The sequence below is a fragment of the Tetrao urogallus genome, assembly GCF_951394365.1.
Source record: "Tetrao urogallus genome assembly, chromosome: 19".
Taxonomy (NCBI): domain Eukaryota; kingdom Metazoa; phylum Chordata; class Aves; order Galliformes; family Phasianidae; genus Tetrao; species Tetrao urogallus.
Window position 1 is genome coordinate 6,638,801 of NC_136832.1, and position 27,266 is coordinate 6,666,066.

Sequence of the window (27,266 nt, forward strand, 5' to 3'; positions counted from 1 at the left end):
TTATTCATCACAAGGACTCACTGGGTTCAAACAGACCTCCCAGGCTTTAATCTGCAGTTTGTACTGCAAGAGGAAAAGGATCCCAGCTGACGAAGCAGCAAGAGCAAAACTCAAGGCACATCTATATAAACGAAAGCTCTTCTGTTCCTATAAAAACAGACAATAAAATACACAAAATAAGTAGAATTCTCTTCATTCAACCAACGTACATCTGCCTTCAGCCTTCCCTGAGGCACTAGTGCAACACGAGGAAGACTCATCGTTACCACGTTACCAACACTCACGCTTTTCTATTAAATAAATTAGACTTACTGGTACAAAAGGAAAACAGTCTGGCTGTTTTTTTGTTTGTTTGTTTTTTCCTCTTTTTTGTTTTGGACAGGTTAGGTCTGGGGTTTTTTTTGTTTATTTTATATTTTGCTCTTGTTCTTCATTAAAAAAAAAAAATCACATAGCTAAGAAATCTGCATTTGCACAAGGAAATGAGAAGTTATGTTTGCCCAATTAAATCTTAAAATAATTTTGCATACTGTACAAATATACAACATTTACAACCTTAACTTCCTAGATGACAAAATTCACTGCCATTCCAAGTAATGCAACTCTCCAACTTCTCTCTTCAAAAGCTCTCAACTGCCAGATACACAGTCCCTCTTGTAACTCGAGACATTTCAAATGATGGATCTTCTGACAGTAGCAGTATTACTATAAGAGAGCTCCAGGTGCACTAAATATTTTAAAATATTTCTTTGTTAGATAGAAACCTGGGAATAGAGTCTCAGTAACGAGCCAACACTGAAGTACTGAAGTCAGTGAGAGGTCCTTCTTCGCTTGGCACTGCTGGAGTCTGTGCTCACTGATGACGACTCTGATGTTCTCCTCACTGAAGTACGTGGGTCTTTGTTCCACTTACTGCTACTACCTTGACCTCGTTCACTGCTGGCTGTTGAATGGTGTTCTGGCAACGGAGCTCTCCTGTAGCCCTCTAGTTTAGCTGCATAAGGCAATGTGGAAGGCACCTCACACTGGCCCTTTGCTTGTTGGTGCTTCCTAGAAGGCTCCGTTCTGGAAATCAGGTCCCTGGCAGCTGAGGACACATCCAGACGCTGCTGCAGCGTTGATTCTCGACTGCTCTGGGCTGACTGACTGCTGTGTTTTGGGTCCTGCTCCTTCCCTTTAGCTTCAGTTCTGCTGGCCATACTTGCCAGCCTTGGGTCGCGCGGTTTCTCTTTATCAGCAGGGAGTGCTGCTGCCTCCACTGGTGCAGAGATGCTGACTCTCCGGGAGTATGCAACCTGAGTTCCCTGTGGCTGCTGGGACATTCTGCTTCCCTGTGGCACTGCATGGCCAGGACGAGCAGCAAGTTCCCGTGGTCTGCTGGCCTCCCTTGGATTTGCAGGCTCACCCACCTTCCTACCAGAAATCGCCTCTGCCAGAGGAGCTTTCGTTGTCCCTGCTCTGGTGGGAAGCTGGCACAGGGGATTCTGTGGCATTGGTTTGAGCTTCAGAATCTTAAGGGCATCTTTCTTGTAGCTTTTGTCTGATGTCTTGATAATTGCACCTCTTCTCTGAGCGTCCTGAATCAACTTGTTCCAGTCTTTATTCTCCTTAATGGTAAAGAAGAAAAAAAAAACCCACACCAAAAGAAAACATTTATCACAAGGAAAACAACACATGGCCAGAGCTTTTGGAGGATACAAAACCCCTTCAATCAAGGTACCTGACAACCGTAACGGAAACCACATAATGTTCCTTCTGGAATAGAAGGATCTAAACTTTCACTGGCGAAACAGCAGTAGGCACTCTGGCTGCTGTAACACAGGGAAGATTACTTTCAGCAATCTGAACTACTCTTTAAGTGATAATTTCTGTATCTACGAAGGCCTAGAGTTATTTCCAGTGTGAAATGTGGGTCTAATGCCCCCTAGTGATGTAGCTAACCCCCCTTCCAATGGAAAAAGAATAAAAACCAAAAACAATAAGACCAAGTCTATTCAAGAGTATTTCTGCACATTTCATAGGATCTTTATGACCCCCCTCCCCCCAAATATGCATATCTGTTTCAGAAACATTTGTTTCAAAAAATACCATCAAATAGTATCCTCAGACACCACATGGCTATACAGAGTAGTGTAAAACAATCTGAACATCAGGGGAATGTTTGGGAGTGTTTTGCAGTTTTTAATCTTTCCTTGCTCTAGAATCCTGTGACAACTGCATTAAGTGGAAGAACAGTAAGGATCGAGAAGGAAAGTATCTCTGCCATCATTGTATCTTGCCTATCTTTGAAGCCTCTGTTCTTCAATTGTAGAGCCCTGCGTTATAATTTAGTTACTGAAAATACTGACTCAACCTAAAAGGGTAGATTACTATCATTTGATTAACACTGTACCTACCATGAGTGTTTTCAGTCTTCCAAGGATGAAGAGGCTGAATCTGGCTCGGGTAATTGTAACATTCAAACGCTGAAGACTTGCCAGAAACCTAGGAGACATGACAGAATGAAGCTCCTGAAGACTTCTTGGAAGAGACTTGAAAGTGGTAAGGAAATATTCAGTTACTGTGAAACGAAGACAACAGAAACAGCCCATGACCCATTCCCAGATGCCATTGCACAGCCCTGCTCTACATGAAGGGCTTCAGATGAATTGCTTTTCCTTCTTTCTCCACTGACGCCTTGCAGGGAATTCCAGTCCTTTCCACCTCTTACCATTGATGTTTCCTTTCTTAGTGCAAATCCCCTCTTAATGCCAACTACTGCTTCCTTAAATGTTCCTCAAAGAACAGAAGTCATCAACCTCACTTCACCTATCAAGACTTTAAGCTTCTTTTTGACTTGAACTGAAATAGATTAATAATATTTGGCATGATTAACGGAAAAAATTTCTACTGAAATGCTGAACATTTCAACTTTTTATTTTAAAGATGAAGTGCACTGGCAGAATATGAAGGAAAACCTGCTGTATCATGCTTCGAGATCAGAAAAGCACAACCCTTGCAAAAGAAAATATTCATGTTGCAAGCATGAGATCACCTAGCCTGTGTCCGTGGGTTCACAAACCAAGGTGCTGAAACCTACAAATAAATGTTAAGTGTATTCTTGAATGCTGATTTCTGTTAGGGCTTCTTCCCTAGCAAATCTTCAGAGTGGAAAAAAACAAGAACACCTCTCAGTTACAAAACTTATATTCCTCCTCTAACGAAGAAGTTCCCAAAATGCACAGCTTATTCTGTATTAACAAAGTTTGCAATTCAAAGACAAGCCTCTGCACAACTTAATTTGAACAGACCCAACATCAGTGCCCAATAGCACGGTGATGAACAGCAGGCTTACAATACCTGCAGAGTAAAGACTGCAAAAGTCACAGAACCACAGCAGAGGATTTGGCCACTGAGTGAAAAAGGACAGAGGCAGGGGAGCAGATCCAACAGCACAGACGATACAGACCTACAGGTCTTAAAGAAGCAAAAAAAAAGTGGTCTTGAAAGAACGTCTCAGTCTTAACAGCATTTAAAAGTGGAAGATGACAAGCACTTTGTTCTGAGGAAAGGAAAAAAATCCTTTCACTGTTGTGTCTTGTGAGATTTTTTTCCTCCTTTTGCGAGGTACTTTCAGGGCAAATTTAATGCTGGACGAGCAACCTTGGAGACCAAAATACTTTGCTCAGCTAAGAGATCAGCAGTAATGGTGATGGCAAACTTTCCCAGCACATCTTGCCAATGACACTTGACTTTGTAACAGAGATGTCCAACTCATCAGTACACACAGCTTTTAAAGCACACCACTGCCAAAGTTTTATTCTGTAAATCTCCAGCACAGTGTTGCAAAGTTTTGTTCTGAAAGAACAGACAGAGGTTATGTCCCAGGCCAGCCAGAAGTACTGGCAGGTTCCAGCTGCCTTCAGTCTCCAATCTCAATCAACTAGATTAAGACACCTTCAGAAAGCATCACTGTTTAACACAATTTGGGTCTTTTATCCTTCCCAAAGCAGCACAGGTCAACACAATTAGAAGCCCTTAAGCTAACAAGTAGGAAATTAGTACCAGAAAAGCATAAACAGCTTAGTGAAACCTGGTGTGTGGAAACAAAGGATTTCTGTTTATGTGAACAGCTTTCCCATAGATTAATTTAAAAGCTAATGAACTAGAAGGCAGCACACTACTGCCATTTCTAAATTGAAGCAATCAGTAAGCTACGGAGAATATTATTAAAGTAAATTAAAGTAAATTAACAACTGTGTAACTGTTGTCTGGAGGGACAAACAGTGCACCTGGCATTCAGTTCCTTCTGCTTCAGACTGGAAAAAACCTACATAAACTATCAAATCTGCAAGCTTAATTCAAGACTTTCTGCATATCAACGTAGGCATGCTGCTCTACAAATCAAAGATACAGCTGCTCTGCACAATGTGCCCAAACTACGTACAGGTTGGCAGTGCTTTTACAGACAGAAGGCTGTATTAATAACAATAGTGACAAAAAATGTTAAATCACAATACAGAGTGAAAGCTAAAAGCAAAGCCCTGCCGTGTGCTAAGGAGCCTGCCAAAACTAAGCAACAACAGGCTAAAGCAGACACGTGCATTCATCAGCATATAAAACAGAACATACTTAGTGTTTTCCACACCCCGTTTGGGGAGGGATGTCAAACCACCAACATCAATTCACGCAGATGGCTTTTCATCTGCTAGCTATGGTGACATGCTCTCTAATAACGTCTCTACTGATAATGTTTAAAATGTAATGACAATATCTGGAGTGTTACTGGAAAGGAGGCTTGCAAATCACTGGAGATGGACGTACCCAATGGAGCCTTTGGAGCTGTGTGCCCGGACACACGTCACTATGATGCAATCCTTCTCTCGTCCCTGAAATGCATCCACTGTATCCACTTCTCCTGGGCTGTCAAAGAAAATATTAATCAAGCCATTAAGTTGTTAGTTGGATTTTTAAGCAACACACTGATGCAAGCAGCCTAGGCTACCCAGAATGATCAGCTGTCAGAACTATTCAAGCTTAGTTTCTGCTTCTGAACTTGAAAAGGTTCAGTGTATGAATATAAAGCAAAATTTCCTTTTTTGAGGCCAAGATCACTGCTAAAAAGCTGTTCAGTTCCACATCACTTGGAATTTTAGATTTTCTTTCAAGTCAGCTACACTCAGAACAGCAATATAATCAAAGCACACAGACAAGCAATAACTAAGAAATGGTACAAAGAGACCACATTTGTTTTAAGAGAAAGGGTCGGTAACGTCCTTTTTTAAAAGCATTATCAGGGGCACATCTTGGCAGTACACACAGAAATCTTTAAGTTTTTGCTGTGATTTTAAGAGGATAATCCAGGGACTAATACACCAGAGCACTTCCCATCTGAAACATCATGGTTTATTTACCTGTTATTCTTGAACACTCTGTCGAGTTCCTCTTGAATTTTCTTTTTCTGTGCACTGTAAGGTGTAATTATTCCAATGCGACGAAGACCCAGATCCTTCCTTTTTTCTTTAATTGTTTTAATTATTTCTAACACCAGTTTCACTTCTTGGGGATTACTGAAAGAGCTGGACAAGAAATGAAAGAAATGTTAAAAAAAAAAAACAACAAAACATTTGACAGCTTCTGAATTCAACAGTTCAGCCAAATTGGAAGTGGAATTGCGATTCAAAGACCCCCTTGGAACTTTCAGAGCTTCCTTCATACAGATGTTCAAGGCCCTGACAAGGTACTAACAATGAGAAACGTTAGCCATGAAAGGCTACACTTCATGCTCCCTTAAAATTACATGGCTTTGCTTTCCTCAGCACACACAAAAGGGAGGACTCAGCCTGCCATCTTCTGGTCTTACCTCAGCATGCAGCTGTGAAGAAAAAGTAACTGATTAAAAATAAATAAAATACATCAGAAACTCAAACCACCTCCTGAGTTAGCATAAACTGTAAGGATTCACTGGCATCTAGCAGACAGTCACAACAGGATTAAAACTATATTCAGGTAAGTGAATAAACCCCACCACCACCACAAATCAACACCTGCTTCCAGCAGAATTCTTCCCATAAATCAAACCAAGATGAAAATGCAGTTCTGGGTACTTAATGCATACTGGAAACATTACAGGAAAGAACACAACCCTTTGGCTGGTAACTGATTCTCAGCACGTGTACCATTGGGCAGAGTGGATGCAGGACTTACTCTTTGTCACGCTCCTCACGGCCATCTCCTACATCAAAAACAAGATAGGGCTGGAATGGCCACTCCGAAGAACATCTGTTCTCTTCTGTTGCTCTGTAAATAAGTTTCATCACTAGGTAACCACAAGAAACTGATGCATCATTTATTTCCACCATCGTTTTCATAAAAGCGACCTTCAGCTATTTTTCAGAGCTCTTAACTTTCACTGTTACCTGAATAAACTGAAACCTAAAAATGAACTCCATGCACTAAAGAGTACGATCCTTTGAGTGAGCTAGTTATGTATAACAGCAAGCACTAAGAGGTTAAATGCAAGTCTCCCACTAAGCATCTTCCCCCACAACCTCAATTTTTAGAATTAAAAAAAAATAATAAAAACCCTGATATGAAAAGGCTCATCTGAAATCCCCGCTGCTCAGAAATCAGAGCAGACAGCTACTCACTTGTCAGTCTTTAGAGTCCTGCCATAAACATAACTGGATGGGAAAAGGCAGATGTCAGGGTGCATTCGGTACTGCACGGTCAGCTGCACCACTGGCAGACGTCGCAGAAGATTATTCTGCACTTGTTCTTCCAGGTGTCTCTGCAGGCGTGCCATTAAGGACTGACCATAGCCATATTCCTGAGCTTTCTGTCAGAAGGAAACAGGAGTGATTTCTGAGGAATTAGGTCAAACTTGACGATAAAAATTTGCTTTTTAGACTTGAAACTATTTGATATTTGGAAAACACTGATGAAATGACAACACTTTGTACTTCATTTTTACACTCGCATTTATCCTTTCTGAAATACTGCAATTTTAAGCACAGTAATAATGAAAAGTGAGGTCTCCCAGCTGGGATCTCTAAATAAGTACGTAAATTTAAAAAAAAAAGTGCTTAAAAAAGGCATTCTGTTATTCCTCTTTTCTTTGTCAGATGTTTGAAAGACTCCTCTTTTCACTAGAGGCAAAGTAAGAGCTGCTCGTATGTTCATTCTTAGAACACTCTGATAGAGCAAGAAAGTCCTCACACCAACAGCAGTTCATCCTAATCCTGTGTTCCTTAAGGAATGTGACAGTGGATGAAGCTCACAACGGTGTAACTGAGCCTGCAGCACTGCAGTCGATCACAAATGAAGTGCTAGGCTGCATGAAAGTTTGTGCCACCGTAAGCTTTTCTTACTGGTGCAAGAGATTAGCTGCAAGCCTACAGAAGCCACGCTCACATCAACATCAGCTTTACTAAGACATCTGAAGGCAGTATGGATACAGGCTCCACATAACACACTAAACAGGCATCACCTGGCAGCATAAAATGCTGTAACCTGACAGACACTGTGATCTGACTTTGAAGCATTTCTTTTTTTTTTCTTTTCCATGTTTTTTCCATGGTTCTTACCCTACACCCACTAGATAGTATAACAAAAATACAGTTTAAACACTTACTATTGATTTTATAGTGGGAGGGAGCTGCCTGGGGTCTCCAACAAGGACAAGTTTATTACAGCGATGAATCAGTGGAATCAGTGTTTCAACTTCACAGGACTGCCCTGCCTTTTTGTATACGTGAATGGGACAAAAAAAGCACAAGTTGTAAGCAAAGGACTGAGGTACCTAAAGTGTTCTGTAATACCAGCTAGAATTAACAAAAAAATGCTTTTGAAGGTTTAAAAAAAAAAAATTCTCAGTAAAAACTCAAACCAGATCATTACTTTATTATTAAACATGCAAAGCTTTCCAAACAGATATAAACATAACACAGTCATGTACAAATCTCTATAGCAAGAAGCATACTTAAGCCATGATTTTTAAATAAAAGCTGTGGGATGCTTTAGTGACAGCCAAGTCAGCAAAAAAAAAAAAAAAAAGCAATTAGTACTTATCCCTTCTCGTTGCTCTGTGTGACAGAACAGGCTGTTATCAGATAAAACGTGGGGACAGGGTAGTCAGCCCAGGTCATTTTACATCAGCAAGCAGCCACAAGTAGCCTAAGCAGAGAACAAGGCAGACTTCAAGCACGGAACAAGATGAAATTCTCAGTGGCTTTACTGACCTCGTCCACAATGACACAGCTGAAAGGTCCTTGCCGCCAGAAAGCGGATTCCAGCAGCCCTCCTCCGCTTGTGCTCAGTGTGCAGCAGATTATATCAGACTCCAAGATGATATCTGTCTGTACCTTCTGAGAGTGTCCCCGAACCTTCAAGTACAACAGAACACCATGTATTCTCTTCTCTTTTTGTTTTCATCAACTACCCTCAAGCAATTTTTAACTGCCTGGACAATTTTAACTGCCAAACCAAACACGAGTTATAGATCATCCCAATGAAACTTATCTCCCATGACTGCAAATGGAAGTCACAAAAGCTGACTCTAAGCAGTACTCTCGCTTTAAATCACAGACCAGTCCTACTGAAGCGGGCCTCTACAATTATGCCATCTAACTCTGTGTTTGCTATCAGGTTTCGAAGTGCAGATTGGCACTCCCCCCTTGCACACACAAAATCTCTGGCTGTCACTCTCGTGGAAAGGCTTAAACATACCTCAACTCCAGCAGGACTGCAAGAGGCATGAAAGTGGTGATGAATATAGGTCAAATTAAATGAAGGTTGTGAGCTCTTTTCTGTCTTCTTCACCCAACGTGCTACATTTCCTTTTAAATCCACTCTCAGAGAGAACTCTCAAATAGTTTTTCTCCTCAACACAACAGCCAGTGTACACATGTAACTCACATCTGGCAATCCGTAACTTAAAGCAGCTTGTCTTTTACCTTTTCACTTACTTATAAACACTACCAGCTACATCAAATCCAAATCTTCACCGCAATTAAAGGATACCAAGTATCCAAATACATTACCTGAGGTTTATTAAGAGCCCTGAAGATAAATTCCTACCTCTTTCAGCTGAGAAGCAAGTTGCTGTCTCTCCTTTGAAAGTCTGCCAATTTCATCATCTAGCATTTGACTCTACATGAGGAAAAAAAGAATCCACATAAATATCAGGAATAATTAACAGCACATGTTCTACTTCTCTTTCTTCTTTCCACACTATAATTCATTTATCATTTAGACTGGTCCAGACTGTCTCTAAATATCAAATGTGTCTGAAGAAGTTGATCAGCTCCCTCAGAAAATTGTCAACATATTCACACTCTGCAACACATGATACTGCATTCTCACATTTCCATGCAAACAGAAAAATGGTTTACCTTTAGAAATCTGTAACTTGAAAACAAATGCCAACTTCTTAGGGCAAGATGATGGAAAACTTCCAAGTGCAAAACACTTCAAATGTCAGATTTTAAAGTCATCTTATTACTTCCAGTTAAACAAAACAAAGCTTTGAGGCACACAATGAAATTAAATAATTGATATGGTTGCACTGAGAGCAGAAGGGTGGCAGAACCAAATGAAAGTTGCTGGGCATTAGAGCAATACGTTCCATAACTGCGCAGCTGAAAACATCAGTATAAACAAACAAACAAAAAAATCCCTGAAGTTCCTCATTCCTTATCCTGGATGTTTTTAAAAAAAAAAAGCATTTTTCACTCTTTGGATACAGTTACGAATACAAAAAAAACACACCCAAACAAATAAAACACTGTCCATTTATTACCTCCCTCTTTTCACATCTGTGCATGGCGCGCTGACGAGAGAGCATGTCCAGCTTCTCATCCAGAGCTGCTTTTTTCTTCTGGATGTCCTGGTCCCGGTCAGTTGGCTTTCGTTCTATAATAAATTGGAGGAAAGTAAGCAGGGGGAAGAGTTCAACTGCTTACAGTCACATCGTTACCTCATTAACAATGACCAGAAAGTCACTTTTTATTGCAGTTTCCTTTTTCCTATCAAGGTCTTTTACCTTGGACAATAAAATGAAGATGACACACTTTTCTTGGTTCCAACTGCAGCTCTCAAATGCTGCATAGTCATGTTGTTTAAGAAGAATGGCTTTAACATGCATTTGTTATTATTTCTTTGAGATGTACAAGACATGGTGTTAATTTCTGGGGGTTTTACTTAGACTTCAGGCCGCAGAAAGAAAATCTTACATCTGATCTCCTGTTTTGAAGGACATACAGTCCCAAGTGTTTAACGTCATCCAGCTCTTAAATAAAACCTAAGGAAAAGCCCACTACTTACTCATTCTATGTTCAACCTGTTTATCCAGGCTAAAAGCCCGGACTTCACTGTTGATTGATCTTTCAGCACCCAGTCGCACTAATTTGACATCACCGCAGTTTCCTGTTTACAAAATCAGACCCAAATTACTTTTAGGTTGCTTTAATTATCTTTGCACTTTAGTTTGAGAGGGGGAAAAAATAAAAAATAAAAATCAATGTAACGACAGCAGTACTGGTAACACTCTATTCAAATTTTAATGACTTAAATGTGGTGACTTGATAATAACACTAAGAAGAAGGGTAAACATCTACATAAAGTGCAGTTTACTTAAATAAAAAAATGCATCTTTTTAATAAGCAAACTAACAGTGGTACAAGGATGCAGCATCAGTCAAGGTCTGCAAAAGGAAACAGCTGTACAGAGCAACGCGGAAGTATTACACCTAACCTGAAGGAGAAATTGTAACAACTGGTTTTGTCTACTTAACACAGAAACAGATTTATTTAAATAAACCTTACCCAAAGGCTCCTGCTTGTTTTGGCATTTTTCCTTAAATGCAATGATGATCTTTTTCATGAGCTCATCAACGGCAGCATTGGATGGGGCGCAAACCAGGAAACGGTTCTGCTTCATCCTGGCGTTTTTTTTATTTATTTTCTCATTCCTAATGTTCTGGAGATTAATTAACAATAAACCAAGACAGGCTCTTGAGATTGTTCCCACTTGCATTTCAGAAGTCAGACAGCACATTCAACTTGATCAGCATGCAGAGTACAGGTACATGTTAAACTCTTTTAAGGTAGGCCTCGAGTACAGCACGTCATTCAAACAAACATCATCTGCACAGCTCCCTTCAACAATTATCTGATGGATGCTAATACAAAAACCATTAAACTGGACAGGCCATATAGCACTGTTAAAAATATCTTAATACTTTGATGTATTACTTTTAATAAAGCATATTTTCAGCAAATTCCTATTCTTTTTTAATTTTCTAAGTTCTGTAAAGCAAATGTTTTCCAAAGCATCCAAAAAAATATAATTTCCACCATTACAGCCTATTCTGTTCTGGTTTAACTATTTCAGTTTAATAAACTGCATCCCCAGTCATTCCCACTCCTACCCTTCTACTTAGCTGAAGCTACCACTGACTTGCATTGAGAAACCAAACACCCGCACCAGATGGCTGCATCACATTCACCTACCTCACTCAAAACACGAGACAAAAGTCCAACTATAGTTTTGGACTTCCCGGTTCCAGGTGGTCCATGGATAAGACAGATTTTGGCAAGCCCTGGATGTTGCTTTACCATGGCATAAGCTGTTTCAATGGCTCTCTTTTGATCTCCGTTGTATTCATTCATAGAAAACGCCTGAAGGAACCGACAGGAAAATACTGACTTAATGCTGATTAAGCATTGCATAATCCCAGAATGTTCCCTTAGCTAAGGCTCACAAAATCAAAGTGCATGGAAGCTTTTGATACTAGGTTTGCTCTTAGAGGCAAACCCAACCTGACTGAAAAGTTGTAGCAATGCTTCCTCTACAAAACTGCATTATCTTTCCCACACTACAGTTAACTTCCTGCACAGACCACTCCAGCAAAGAAACAAAGGTGTTCCGTTGCACCTCAAACTCAGCATCATCTCTATTCATTCGATCAACCAACTCTGAAAAGCAGAGCAACTCAGTGCTTTTGAAACCTTTCTTTTCACCCTTGGTCACCTCCAAAATCAGCACGCAGAATCAGTTCTGCAAAATTCACAAGATCCAATTGCCCACTTGCCATTCCTATCACTTGCCCTAGGCATAGGACTTACAGCATTTTCTGAAGCTACAGGCAAATCTCTTGGACAGAAATCACTGTAACTTGGATTTATGATGGGTTTAGCCAAGGGACTCCTGCTCAGTAGTAGCAGACCTTTGAATGATCGCTGTGTGGGCACTAAGGAGCCAACCACCACACACTTCATTTGATTATTTATGAAGAATGACAAATTTCCTCGAGTTTGTACAGAAAGATGACAGACAATATGCTGCTCTATTTGTCCTATTGAAAGAGAAGGGAGGAGAAATGACAACAAAAATTGTTAATTCAAAGAACATTCAAAATGACTACTGAAAGATATTCAAACAAGTTACATAAAAATATTGGCAGAATTAGGAGTTGTCTTCTATTAGACAAATAATTCTCGCCAAAATAACCTGCTTTCTTTGGGCAGCATTAATCTTAATATTTGGTAAACATTTCACAGCTCAAGTTACAGAGGACTATGAAGATTTTATGCAGTGATGTCATAGAAATTCAAGACACCTCATGTCCAACAACAACGCACTCCTAAAGATGCACAGCACTTGGCTATGAGTTTCTGCTCTTACAGAAGTAAGAACATGTGTACTGAAGTCTGCAGAAAATGCAAGAAAAGCCAACCAAGTCTGTATATTCAGCTGCTGGCTTCTTACAGAGTTTCTAGCACATAGTAAGCATGCTGACATGCTGAGCTGAAACAACAATATTTCCTCTGAGGTAATTGCTACATCCCTCATCAACCAGCTCTAAAGAAACACTTCATGGTATCATTTTTATTTCTGTCCCTTACTCGTTAAGCAGCCAGACGCACGAGAAAATCTCCTCACAAGACCAACGTGATTCACCAGGTGCTCCTCCACCTCACTGTCTTCCCCAAAGGCATCCTTCTTCTTCTGGCCCACCAGAAAGATTAAGTCATCCTCCTTTGGATGGAGCTGCTTTGTCAAATCGTTCTCCTCAAAATAAGCTACACAAAAATACATTTTAAAGTTAGCACTGTAAAAGGACAACAGGCACAACTACTTCCCGACTAACAAAATGCTACAATTAACACGTTACATATTTCAGTAACACCTACTTGATAGCTGTTGGAAATTCTCAGAATCAGTAATTTTCTATCAGGCAAAGACCTCAGTGAAGCAGCAAAGTTTTTTTGTTGTTGCTTACAAAAGCCATGTTTAAGAAAAAAGAAACTCTTATCAGGAAATAGCTAAAAGGTTGCTAAGCCCCAGTTCCCGATTTATGATACCTGGTCTGCTGTGCCAACAAGCACAAATTTAATTATACATTTATTTACCAGCCTTTCCCTCTTCAATGAAGATGTGTACTCCTTCACAGAAGTTCATATTGTTCATGCTTGATAACTGTGGGCATGGCTCAAGCCTTCCGGATTAGTTTCTTACCCTGTTCAGCACATCCTAGCCTCCATCTTGCTCTGCTTCTCAGTGCTCCTCTTGTGAAAAACAACCTATGTGGCCATTTTAACCTATGCAGCCATTTTGTAAGAAAGTTACAAATTCAGTCATGGCCTATATCTTGGTCTTGGAAGTTTCCACTGCAAAAACACAATCTAACTCTCACAAAGCTGAAGACTACGAGATCAACTCCATGTGCACTCTTCTGAGCCACGTAAAAGCAGAACAAGTCAAGGATTATTTCATTTGCTAGAATAAGATGAAACAACATTCCAAATGAGTAAAACTATCCCAACGCTACACAAATAACTTCTGTACTGAACCAATCACGATGAAGCACAAGTTCCCTGCAAAATGCTTATTTCTGTTCTGTACATTCTGTAAAGCACAAATCAAAGATCCTTTTAGTACGTAAAGCAAATAAGAACTTCATGCATTTGGTGAAGCAACCACAGTAGAAAAGGTGAGAGGAATAGAGATGAAATCCCTTAGCAGTTACATGGCAAGAACAGATAGAAAAACTAGAGGTAGCAACACCTGGATTCCTGCTACACTGCTCTATTCCATGACTCAAGACTGCACTTTCAGAGCTGAAGAACTGTATCAGTGAACAAAATGTATCACATTCTAAGAAATAAGTGAGACAAAACACCTTATATTCACTCAATATATCTATACCTGTATTTTGAAATAAAGATAAATAATAAAGAAAAAAGATAAATCATAATCCTACCTTCCTACAATTATTTTAAATTGACATGACACTCATATGTCAGATACTTATTTCTACCTTTAGCTACTTTGCTTGTTATTAGGCACTGCCTATCTGAAAATAAAGTCTAAGTCTCATTTAAAAGCAAAACAAAACAAGGAAATTACACCAATCACCACACTTACCTATAAACTCCGCCGTATTCAAATCCGCACAGAAGTTCTGTAAGTACAAGTGGTAAGTCCTGTCTTTCATCTTCTGGTTTTCTACCCACTCTTGTGCCAGCTATGTATTAGAAAGTAAAAGCTACATAAAAACACTTAAAAGGATTTAGGGATTCAGAAGAACAGCTCATCACGACTCCAAGCGCTGTCAAACACAAGATACATGCAGCAAGCAAAAATGCTTTTACTTTTCCCACCATTTTAAATACAATTTTCTTACACATCCCTTTAAAACAAATGTGGGTTTTTCTGCCTTGCATCCTCAGGCATGCCAGCATTATCCTGGCACTGACTTAATTTTTTTTTTTTTGTCTTATTTCAACTGGAGAAGAAAAGCAATGACCAGCCTTAAAAAACATACAGTTTTTAACTAAAGGAACATTGTGTTTCCTATTAAAACTACTGTATAGAATTTTTCTGGAAAAGAGTGCTTTCTAGATTAACCTACACTCATGTTAACTTCTCAGCAATGATTGAAACCTGTTTTGTTTTGTGGTGTTGTTTTTTTTGTTTTTTGTGTGTGTGTTTTTTTGTTTTTATTTTTTTTGTTTTGTTTTGTTTTTTAAACAGAGGCTGTCATTGAAGAACTTCAGTTTGGAAAAAAATAAATAAATAAATAAATTGCTGTTTTAAGCTTTAAATGTTATGAAGAGGAACAACTTCTTTTAATATCCCCTACTGCACGCTGTTGGGAATGCGCACAAAAAAGCCTTAGTATTTGTCCCAAGTCACTCCTGTGTTCAGATGAATATCTGAACCGATCAAGTACCTTTTAGTAATGTAAACAGAAAACAGTTTTATATCTCTTTCCAGAGTTTACTAATTATGGTTGATTAAAACAAACTAAGAAAAACTTACTGTTTCAAAGGCATTTAGCATCATCAAGGGGAAAAACGTATTAAAATAGTCATTGTATCCCTGAAATCTGATGGGAACAGAGGCGACTACAGATTGCAGGAGAGTATTTGGAGGTCCAAACTGCATGGAGTTTGCAAACATTTCATAAGTCCATTTCAGAACCTCCTTAACAAAAATATTATGATCGTGCTGCTGAGCGCCAAGAAAAGAAGAACAATGCTCTGCTCGGGCAGGCCGTCTGGAAATATTTGAAGCATTGTTGACGTGTGTATTTCGTGGTTGGAGAACGTTATTAGAAATACGAGGTTGAGGAATATTACTGGAACCTGGAGTCTTGCATGTTTGATTCCCTGTTGGCGTAGCCTTTTCACTCAGTGGTCTCGACACAGTGGGTTTTGCAACGCTAGCTCTGCTTTTTAAAGCTTGTTGTTTTTCAACATCTTCAAGATCTTTGCTGAAGGCTGCATTTCGTGAAGAACTTACTGAGCTGAAAATTTTAGTAGTGGAAGGTTTTCTAGGTGGCAAAGAAGGCTTAGCAAATAGGTGATCTGATTCTGAATTGGCAGCCGAATGCTTGCTACAGCAGTCTCCTATTTTTTCCACTTTCCCCGTACAGTCTTTGAACTTACATTTCACAACAGTCAAGGGCTCATTCTGCTGAAGGTTTTCAGTACTATCTATTTCCATCTCCTCTGTTCTTGTAGTAGCTATAGAACTGTCTACAGCATCTTCATCCTGTGAACACAATTCCATATCCACAGGATCTAACTGAGTTAAAAATAAATCATCGTCATCATCATCGTTTTCATCTGGTTTGCACTCATTTTCTTTTGAAGTTGCCATTCCAAATTCAGGCTGGACAATGCAACCTTCTTCTGGTTTACCTTTAGCATCTCCAACAACTGCAGCAGAACACGGACTTGAATCCATAAGTGGAGGAGGAATCATTACATCACAGTCTTTTGCTCTGCTTGAGTCTGAACAACTAGAGACAAGTGTAGTTTGCACAGCCTCCTGCTCCACAGAGATGCTAGTGATACGTTCTCTCTCATCAACAGACGGGTAAAAGGTCTCTCCTGTTTTTTTTTCTTCTTGCTTTTCAGCAGATGGTTTATCAAGACATTTAGCCTTTTGTTTGACAGACTTTGTATCCATTGTGGATGCCTTTTTGCTTCTATCCTCAGAACTCCTCGAAATATTTTTCACTCGAACGCTTTTGCTGAGCCTTGTTTGCTTTAAAAACTGAAGTTCTTGGCAAGCTAGCATTTTTTTGTTAATTTGTGTAGATAAACTCGGATGAGCAGCTCGTTTAAGTTTCCCCCTCTGCACACCTCCAACCTTCCCTGCATCTTTTCCATAACTACGCAATTCAGCTAGACTATCTAACGAGCGCTGGGATAATTCAAATGCTTTGCGGGGTGCCTTTTTCAGACCAAGCTTTTCCACTGTTGATGTTGGTGCAGGACACTGTCGAGCTTTCTTTGGAGGAACAACAGCAGGCGTTGTCCTGCCAGGCTGAGTTTTTTTTAACGTGCTTTGAAGTAGTTTTTTAGTTTGTGTTGTATTCAGAGCCGTTGCTTTAGGACTTCTCTGAATAGTTCTTGCTACCTTAGATTTACCTATATTTTTACGTGGGCTCAGAGTACTTTTCTTCAGTGCCAGCTTTGAAGCTAAGGAGATATTGGATGTAGAAGCTCTGGGTTCAGTCAAATCTGCATTCTGAATTAAGTCTTTATCAACAGTAGTTTTGTCAGTAGAATTCTCCACTTCATCTTTTGCATTTTCTTTAGCAGAAAATTCTTGCAAAGCTGAATTAGTTACTTCTGTATTATCATTTTCTTTCTGATGAGAAGTGTTTATCTCCTCCCCTGTCCAGTTTGTTTCTTTTTCCACGGCATCATCACTTACATAATCTGTATCATAACCCCATTCATTTGTGTGATCCTTCAGTAAGCCATCTGAATGACTGCTACCAACCGATGTTGAAAGCCCGTCTTGTTTATACTCTTGAGTATCTTGCCAAACTGAAAATACATCAACTTCTGTTTCAAACTCAAAGTACTGAGAGTCACAGTATTCAAGAGGCAAGGGAGAGTTTGGCATCTTTGATTCTGATTTGCTATGTGTAACATCATGCTGCATTTCTGACAAAGGTTGCTTTTCAGGACACGTATTTTCATTAATTTCTTTTGTTTCCTTATTGACAGTAACATTGTTTTCTTCATCAGAAGAGTCTAAAATTACAATGGTTTTATTGCCATGGCTATCTATATCATAGAGAGTCAGGTTACTCTGGGCACTGTTGGAGGATCTTACAGCACTTTTCACTTTCCTTTTAACATCACATGTATTATTATGCATTGAACTTTCCTGACTTGACTGTGACGGAAAATTGACACTTTTGGCATAAGCAGCTAATGACAATTTACTGAGATCTTTATCGAGCTGGGAGTTTGTTAAAGTATTATCTCCAGAAACCATCCTCACAAAATGCTCTTCTTCATTCCCCTCTAAATCGTTTTCTCTCTTGAAATATTTTGAGCATACTATCAACCTTTCACTTGATTCGCATTTGGTTGCCAGTGGACTGACTGGAAGAGCAGCATTGGACATATCTCCCTTATTTTCAAAGCTAGGTGGAACGTGACCACTCACTGAATTATTAACTGTACAGGATGTCTTTGAAATTTGACCTTTACGGTCACATTTAAGAAGGTCTCTTAAATTAGGCTGTTCTTGGTCTTTAAGACAGATAGACTTCAACAACGAACTTGAGTCATCTTTGGTGGATACGTTCTGCAGTACGGTGTCACTGATATTTGCAAGCAAAATACTGTTATCTTTGTTTCCTTGCATGCCAGGTTGATTTTTAGCAAAGCTGAAGCAGTCAAGTGGCATCTCTCTTCGTTCCTGGATTTTGGAGACCAGCCCATATTGAAAAGCACTTTTCTCCCATGTACTTTCAGAACTCCTTGAAATATTTGCCGATTCTCTGTCTTCATTTTCACCCACAGCATTTACTCCCTGATGCTTGCAACAGTCTTTCCTCATACACGAACTACCAGCGCAAAACACAGGTTGCTCTGCTTCTGAAGCACCTGCTGCAGAACCACAGTTTTCCAAATCCACTATTGGAGTTAATAGTCTAGAGTGCCCTTCAGTATTGGGCATCTTCATTTTCAGACACACAAGTCTATGCGCATCTTCTTTAAACTCTGAAGAGGAACTAGGAGACACTTTTCTTCCATTTACATCTGAGCTGTAAACATCCTCTGGAGAATCAACACTAGTCTGAGCAGATAGACACATTGGTGATACGGCTTCTGCTTCCTGTTTGTTTTCCAACACTCCACTTCTTCTAGAATTTGAACTCTGAATACTTGTATTAAAGCCCTGATTACCCACATCACAGTTCCCTGACATAAGATCACTGTTCCTATTTTCCTGAACTTTCCCATGCATTTCTTTTGCAAATGATTTCTGCAGGCATTTGCACTGCTGAGTTATCAAGTCCTTAGGCTCCTTTTTGATATTTACCAAGAGGCAGTCTGTAGAGGTCAAAGATTTTGAATTTTTAGATGAATCTGTACAATCCTCTTCCCAGGCACGATTTCTGCCTGTGAAAGAGTTATCTTGACAACGTCCATCCTCACCTTCCTTTGATATGAAGGCAACTGGCGAACAAAGATTCTCTCTGCCATGCACACTCATCTTATCACCAGGTGTGCCCTTTTCTTGCTTCAAAGAAACACTGGGTAAAGCTGCAGAGTTTGCATTGTTTTCTACAGATACAGACACATTCACTGCTTTGCTCTTTAAGTTTCTTATAACCTGCTTTAAGCATACTTGTAATTCCTGAGTTTCTTGGATGTTCAGCTGCCAACCTAAAGATAGATTTCCTCGCAGAAGGAGATTGAGTTTGTCTAAATATTGCTTGCACAGTGCATGCTGACCGATCTGATAGCCTTCTCTAAGAAGGCTGCGTATCAGCTGCACACAAGCATGCTGCACAGAGTTAGAAGCCTGTGAAGATACTGTTGATGAACCTCTTGCATAGCTGCCAGCTGCTTTCTCAGTACACCGGGTAAATGCAATTGCTGGAAGCTTAGCACATCTCACCACTGCTTCCACCCATTCTTGAGAGCTAATCCACAGCAAGTGCAGGCACTTTTTGTTTCTGTGTAGTTCAATAATCGACACCAAGATCAACAGAAAAAATTCAGAAACTTTGTCACAGCGCTGCATTCTTTCATTGAGAATATCCTTAATTTCCGAACAGAGGTAGTGAATGACCTCTACTATATATGCTACACCCAAGTCCTTGAGATCCATTAGTGACTGAACAAAAGGGATGAACCACAGAAACGTGCTGTCATGGACACGCATATCTCTGCCAATATCAGACTGAAGAACATTAGCCAGTGTTTGCATATCTTCATACATGTTGGGGCAGTAGTCCGGACAAATAGCAGTTTTCCACCCAGTATCCTGAAAAATAAATTAATCATGAATAATGATCATTATTCACATCTTCACAGTTCAATCTGCCTTTGTTTTCCTAACCTTTCTGTTATTTTCTCACATATAAGGGATCTATTATTAGTTAACATATAAGTCAAAATCTAAATGAAAAGACAAAAAAAAAAAAAAAAAAAAAAAATCAAACTACTATACGCAAGAAAAAAATATTTCAATTAACTTATAGCGCCAACGTAGAACTGTATTTCCTTTAAAAAAAAAAAAAAAAAAAAAAAAAGCATTTTAAAACCTTCCAGAGATGTTATCACAATGACGTATTTTAACCTCAGATAATTAGCTATCCTATATTTAAAGCCCTTTGTTTCTCCGTATCTAAATTGAATTCAGAGTTTTCCTTCAGGTAATGGTGTTTGCCTCGATCTCAATACCAACTTTAGTTTTAGGAGAATCTCTGCCTACTTCATAGACATGTTCTTCTTTTCTTTTGCATCCTGAAAGTATCAGAAAAAGAAGAAAATGGCCAGACCTGCTGCTGCTTAAGGCACACAATATTGACTTCACTTTTTTTTCTTTTGCAACGTTATGAAAATTAGTAATAGAAACAGAATGTATTCCCCTCTATTTCAAAGATGATTTAAATTGACACTGTCATTCAGTAATCAGAGTTTAAAAAGCAAGTAAAAAATATAGTTGTTAATACCTTTTGAGGCTTTTCTGTGTTACAAGTATATACAATCTGACTGCAAGTAACCATTTCATCATCGTAGTTTGTCTTTGATTCAGATTTTGTCCTAAAAAGAAATATTAACCATTACATATTCCACACAGTTAGCAATCAGAAAGCCAATCAGCCAAGACACAGACTTCACTTTTAAAATACTGACCATGTCACTATTAGAAATTCTCCTAGCTATGTTTTATCACTGACAGTAAAAACTGTGAAATCTTATTCTATCCTGCTTGTAAAAGAGTGGGAAGCAGAGAAGAGGGAGGGACAGCCTCAGAAAAAAGAGTTTTTCAGTAAGATGTAGATTTGACCGAATAAATAGAACAAGCATTCAAAGTCAATTTTCTTTGAATTTTTGATCCCTAAGTACAGCCAAATTATGGCTACACTGGCATGTGGTACTCATACATTCACTCCAGCAAGACCAAGAAGCAAATAGTGATGTTACAAGGTAAGGCTTTACTAACTTCTCTGAAAAGAATACATGCAGAAAATGTATAAAACTTTCGTGATCATACAATACCTTTTAAAAAAAATCTGGAGAAATAATCAAGACTTAACGTGAGCTGAAAGTAAACTCAAATCAGTCGTCATATGAAACTACAATAAAATTTAAAACAGCATCATCCTATTGAAAATTCTGGAATTTCATAATTCTATTAAGAGTCTCAAATGTGGCATTTTTCTTCAATCTCAAGCATGACTTGGTTATGACACTCAGTAAGCACTAAGCAGTTAGCAGGCTTTCTGACTGAGGAAAAAAAATCTGAGTATACCTGAGATATCAAGTAATCAAAGAGAAGCAAGCACATACTTTTTTGAGATTGTAGATGGCCTACTTCAACTTTGCATTGCTTGAAGTTGTCAACACCTCATTTTTCTCCTTGCCACTTCCCCAACATAAATTAAGGCAGCACTGACAAGGAAACAAATACCAAGCTATTATGCTACCTGATATTAAGATCTCTGGAGGCATTTAAGGCCAGGTAGGACAGGATCCAGGGCAGCCTGACCTAGCAGTTGGCAACCCTACCAGTGACAAGGGGTTGAAACTAGATGATCTTTAAGGTCCCCTCCAACCTAAGCCATTCTGTGGTCATAAAGATTGCCCTATTCCAGTAACAAAAATGACCTATTATTAAAAAAAAACAACAACAACAACAAAACAAACAAGCAAAACTTACCTAATAAAGCTATTGCGTATATTCTTTATTTCATTGTTATAGCTCACACTGTTGATAATTGTTTGAAAGGCCTGGACAGGATCAATAAGCTGACCCCATACTTTAGCTCCAAGCTGATCCAAAATAACCATGAAACAATGCAGCGCTGGCCAGAAGGGGTCAGTGGAATCATCTGAAACATAACAGTAACATCGGAGAGAACTGAAATGCAAGAGTCCTGTGTGTTCCTGGACTAGGGTGAAACTGATTCTTACTGGAGCTTTTGTTCTGTGGTGTTTTCTTTTGTTTGTTTGTTTAAAATGAAGTTAACACAGATTTAACTAGTTGAGTAGGTTGCAATTACGCTTTTTAACCCCAAGAAAAAACAATTAGGAAAAGTCGGCTTAATTTGTTTGTACAGAAAGATACTGCTTATGCTGTATTTGATCAACAGGTACCTGGATAACTATTATTACCACTTCCCTGCTCTGATAATCTAAAAACCAAAGCAGTTCTTAGTTAAAAACTTACACCTCTAGGACAATTTATTCTTCAAATTTAAGATGGAAGCAATTAATTTTCTTTCCTGTGTGTTTTTCCTTCCTCATATAAGGTGATACCATATCCTCAACATTCGTACTATGTTATAAATATCTTCATACAGGAAATTATTTCTCTGAAGGGCAGCTCTAGTCTCCAGCTCACGGGCTTTTGTAGAGCTACGCCATGGCACACAGGCTACAAGGATGGTTCAAGGGCTACAAGCCTAAAATCTAAAGTCCAAATAAAACAGATGCAAGAATCAGTTTTTTAAGCAAGTCCAAAAAGGCCAAAAGGTGTTTTGTTATTTCAGTGCTAAAAATTCTAACGTTATGCCATAGTGAAATGTTCATTTCCATATGACCTGTGAAAACGATGTGGGAGAAATGATCAATTTTGTTCTCTTCAAGCACTACCATGTTTTTTCTTATTAGGAGTTTGTCATGAATGTCACTTTTCGGTATTTGTCAGTATAATCCAAATATTGCAAAATATTGACCATCTCCCAGGAGACAAATAAGCCCCAAAGCTGAAGTTTTATCACCCCAGCATTATAATGCTAAAAAAAAAAAAAACTAAACAACAAAGTACTATAGAAAATAAAAACAAAAAAGACAGAAATGAATAATAAACTAGAAATCGTCTCAATCTCATACTAAAAATTAGTTACCATCTGCTTCCTTCTCCATGGTGTGAAGTATAGACTGCATGAAGTCATTCTGTTTGTCTGGGCCCAGTAACAAGGAGTCCATAGCTTGTTCTTCCAGCACTGTTAGCAACATACAAATGCCTGCAAGAAAACCACCTTTCTGTACATTTCTGAAAACTTGTTTTAAGTTTCACCAAATCAAGGATTTTCCAAGTGTCACTACTGCTATAACATTCAACCTAAGAGATCAGCAGCAATATTTAACTACCTGAACACTACTGCAGATGTGCAATGTGCAGTTTCTCCATTTGACAAGCTCCAAGAGAAACCAAATCTACTTGAAATAGCTCAGACTTGAAGCAACTACTTACCAGACAAGTTACAAGCACAAGGCTCATTTCAAATCAGAAATACTCACCTAGCCAATAGTTCTTGTAGTTGGTATTATCATATAAATGGGATGGCAGAAGAATGAGTTTTCCCTTTTCGATCACTGAAGATCTGTAAATATCTGGACTCTCAAAAAGCCCCAGTTCAATAACTTTAAACAAGCAAGTCAACACTTCCTGTAAGTCATAGTAATCATCCCTGTCAACCTTCCCTAAATTCCTTGCTGTTAGGATGGCCCAACGACGAATCTAAGGATTACAACAAAAACACATACACAAAAAAATAAAAAAAAACAACAACACAGAACCACTTAGAATCTGTTCTAACATTATTAAAAATCAAGCTTTATGGAACAGAAGAAGTAACTTACCACTTCATTTGGGTGCACCAAAAATAGATAAATTCCTGGATATTTCTCAAAAATCTGAAAGGAGGTGTGACTTTCTTCCATTCTACACAGCACTTCTACACAAAGCTCACCTGAAAGGAGAAACATAAGTTATAATAAAAATAAATTTATCAGCTCATGAAACAAACCAAAAAATTGGTACTCTGGTTTATCCACTATTTGCTATTTTTGTCTCCTTCAGTACAAACAACACCATGCCTTTCCAGCTACATGCTAGAAGATACATACTGACTTTCTCATGCAGCAGCAGATACGGGTATTTCAGCATTTCTAGAAGTGGCACTCTCAGGTTATTCTCAAAATCTGGGCCAACATAAACAGGCAGCTGTGTCTCTCCATTCTCATCCACTATAAACAACTCATCATCTTCTCCAGCTTCTTCTCTCATGGATTTTTCAATGTGGGCTATGAGACGGGAGGTTTCCAATTCCAGCAAAACCTATTCATTGTGGGAGATGGGAAAAAAAAAAATAAAAATCAATTTTTAAAAATACTGCTTTTGCAAAGAAAGTCATTGAGAATATTACTACAAGCAGAAACTCTGACCAGATTTCCAAAATTTGCAATTTCATTTTGCAAAGGTTCTTTCTTGACATGGTATATAACAAAATTTTGTAGTGGAATTCAGCTTGTGCAAATGACAATATCCTCACTCCAGAGATAATATTAAAAATGATTAAAGAAGAAAAAAAAGAGTGGCATTAAAACTTCAAGCATTTTCGTAACTCGAACTGTTCAAGTAATTATTTCAGGCAATAGGTAAAGCACAGCATAAAGAAGTTAATGATACCAGAAAAAAAGACATTCAAAAAATAGAAACACCAGTTTTAAAAATCTTATTTTCTCATGTGACATTTTGTGACACAATAATGAAAGAGTGAGAACATAAACAAAGCAAGCAGAACAACTGACCTGCTGAATATTTATCCAGGATTCTTTCCTTACTATATTAATCATCTAAAATAACTGCTCCAATTAGAAATCAAGGTCATACCCCACAATCAAACCATGCAGAAAGGCACATTCAGTGGTTCAGTCACCCCGCTTAATTCCAGCCTTTATACAAGTGGGACTGCCCTCTAGAGGTATGCATTTTTGTGGACTCCTGAGAAATCTCTTCATATAAAAAGCAATGATGATTGAACAGCTACAAATATTCATCTGGCATAGACAAGGACACCACACACGCAAATAAGCTTTTCAAAATACACAACGGGATGCTAACAATCATCTTAAAGTAACAACTTAGAAGCACCCTTCATTGTTTTCAAGTCAGTTTCACACTGTTAAGGACTGCCAGAGAGTCCTGCCAAGCAGGTACCTTAGCCTTTTGATTGATTCAGATAATCATCAGCATCCATACTAGGCTACAAAAACACATGGGCAGAGTTCCAAACTTGGACTGTCTACCCATATCTAGATAATGGTTAAAGGTTAAAATTATATTTATACACACACACACATCCTAACAGTGGGCTCAATCTCTCTTCCCACCAAGATCTTTCCCAGGGTCCATTCGCTTGCAGTCCCTTTTTTGCATGAGTCAAAAGCCATGAACTTATCAGTTTATCTTCATCCCTTCGTTTCATGGCACACCGTCTTTTCAACATCCTGTTCAGTCCGTTGTCAGCAGATTACCCACTGACTATCTCTTCTTTTCTTCTGTTCTATCTGATGGTTAGATTTTGGCCTACAGATTCGAGGCAATACAGAGGAGGCCCACAGTCTCAGGACGACACGGCCTTGTGAGCAGTTTATATTGTGACTTCTGTACTGGAACACAGACGGGTTTTATCCAACTCTGTCCCTGTTCCCTTTTTGGAATTTTATCTTATCTCCTACAAAGTCCCCCACGAGCTTCTATGATTATGACTATCTGATCCCCAGCAGCTCTAAGCCTTTTATTTTCTTTCCCGTTAATTTCTATCTCGTACACACGTGCAAAAATCAGAGCTTTGAAACTCAAACATCGTTGGAAACTGTGAGCGAAAAATGAAAGCGAAACAAAAAGAGGAAGAACTCGAAACTGAACAGAAGCCAATACTTTAAAAGCAGAGCAGTTAATTTGCTTGGCGTACAATCTCTTGATTTGCTTCAAGCTATAATTTCTAAATCAGTGACTTTAGTTATCACTAATTTGAATATATGCAAAACAAACAGGTCTTCTGTTATGCTTTGCTCTATGCAACCTAGTGTAAAAAAACAAAAAAGCATGGTTAAAATTCAACCTACCATTTTCCTCAGTCATTGTAACACAATTCCTGCAAAAAGCTCCCCTGTATACTGAGGCCAAGCCACTGAAGCCCCTTCTGAAGTTTTCCTTCAGTTTTAAGCTCTCCTTGCTACGTAAAGGTTGAGAGTCAAAACACTCCATTACCCGATGCAAGCTGGGCAATCTCTCCCTTGCTTTGTGGTATTCAACCACGCACTCCAAGCAGTAGCAGAGGTCATCGTTGGAACCTTCAAGATCTTCTGGGGACAACTGTTTAGATGCATAGCTCTTCAGGTATTCAGTGGTATCAAGACCACTCGGTGTACACCATCGACACACGTTCATTCTTTAGAAAGAAAGACAATGAGATCAACAAAAGTCTTAAGACAGAGTGGTCAAGTATTTCCCTCCAACCATAACAGCTGTTTTAGACAATGTAGGCACTTGCAATTAAACAAAGAAACAGAATATGTGAAAAACATTACATAAAAATTCCAGTGGGCAGTTTTCTGTATGACAAACATTAAAAACACAGCCACAGCACTACAAAAAAGTCACATTATATAGTCTTCATACTGTTGAAAAACCCAAATAATTTGTCAGGATAGCTCTTCTGATAAAAGTAGATTTTATTCACAATTGCAATGGCAGGCATCCTGCAAGCAGGAGCATGCCTGCAGAAACAGCATTACTTCTTTTATGCCCTATTACCCTATGCTTATCCTTTCTCTCCTCTGGTTCTTCATTGAATGAGTACTTCAGGATCACAAACCTTCCCGACACTTAACATATGGATACTGGTTAAACATAAACTGCTGCCAGCTACTGCGAGAAACTCTCAGAATGAAAGATTTCTAGTTAGGCAAAGATTTTAGTGATAGCAGCAAAGTTTTTTCATTATTTCAATAATGGACGCCCGCCCCCTACTGGCAAGCGAGAAATTGCGCACCAGTCAGCGCAATTCATTCCGCTCGATGCCCTAAACCCGACGCAGGTGATGCTCTCCTGGCACTCGCCGGTTGAGCCTCAGGCTCACAGGCCTCCCGACGCTGTTGCTACGATACGTCTCCATATAAGGTCTGTTACCAACCTGTTGTTTTTAGGTATTTTTGTATTTTCCTATGGCGACAGCAGGGCAATGTTGCCAAAAGTTAGCACATTCGTTCTGTCCTGTACTAGGCTATCTCCTCCCTGCATATTTACCTTATCTTCTGCCTGTCTCTATTCTAGCTGAGCCAATGCTCCAATCTCAACTTCACTCCATTCAGCAACTTCCTTTGTGAAAAACAACTCATATAACTCTTTCACAAGAGGGTTATAAGTTCATTAAGAGCCTACGCTATATACAAAGAATACTGGAAACTTCCAATGCAAAAATACAGTCTACCTGTTGC

General features: G+C 39.0%; 1 protein-coding gene across 1 annotated transcript; it reads right to left on the reverse strand.

The window, feature by feature from the left end:
• On the reverse strand, positions 1-26,217 carry SETX (senataxin; the record flags this gene model as incomplete). The annotated part of the gene is made up of 24 exons (XM_079544878.1): positions 1-147; positions 2,397-2,484; positions 4,804-4,902; positions 5,394-5,558; positions 6,187-6,279; positions 6,630-6,817; positions 7,613-7,716; positions 8,216-8,363; positions 9,058-9,129; positions 9,779-9,891; positions 10,303-10,404; positions 10,803-10,956; positions 11,490-11,657; positions 12,105-12,334; positions 12,885-13,061; positions 14,407-14,506; positions 15,304-19,791; positions 20,483-20,573; positions 21,694-21,865; positions 22,883-23,002; positions 23,280-23,499; positions 23,622-23,731; positions 23,889-24,099; positions 26,038-26,217. The coding sequence occupies 24 exons, from the start codon at positions 26,215-26,217 to the stop codon at positions 1-3; spliced, it is 7,740 nt and encodes a 2,579-aa protein (XP_079401004.1).
• Positions 26,218-27,266: the final 1,049 nt, after the last annotated feature.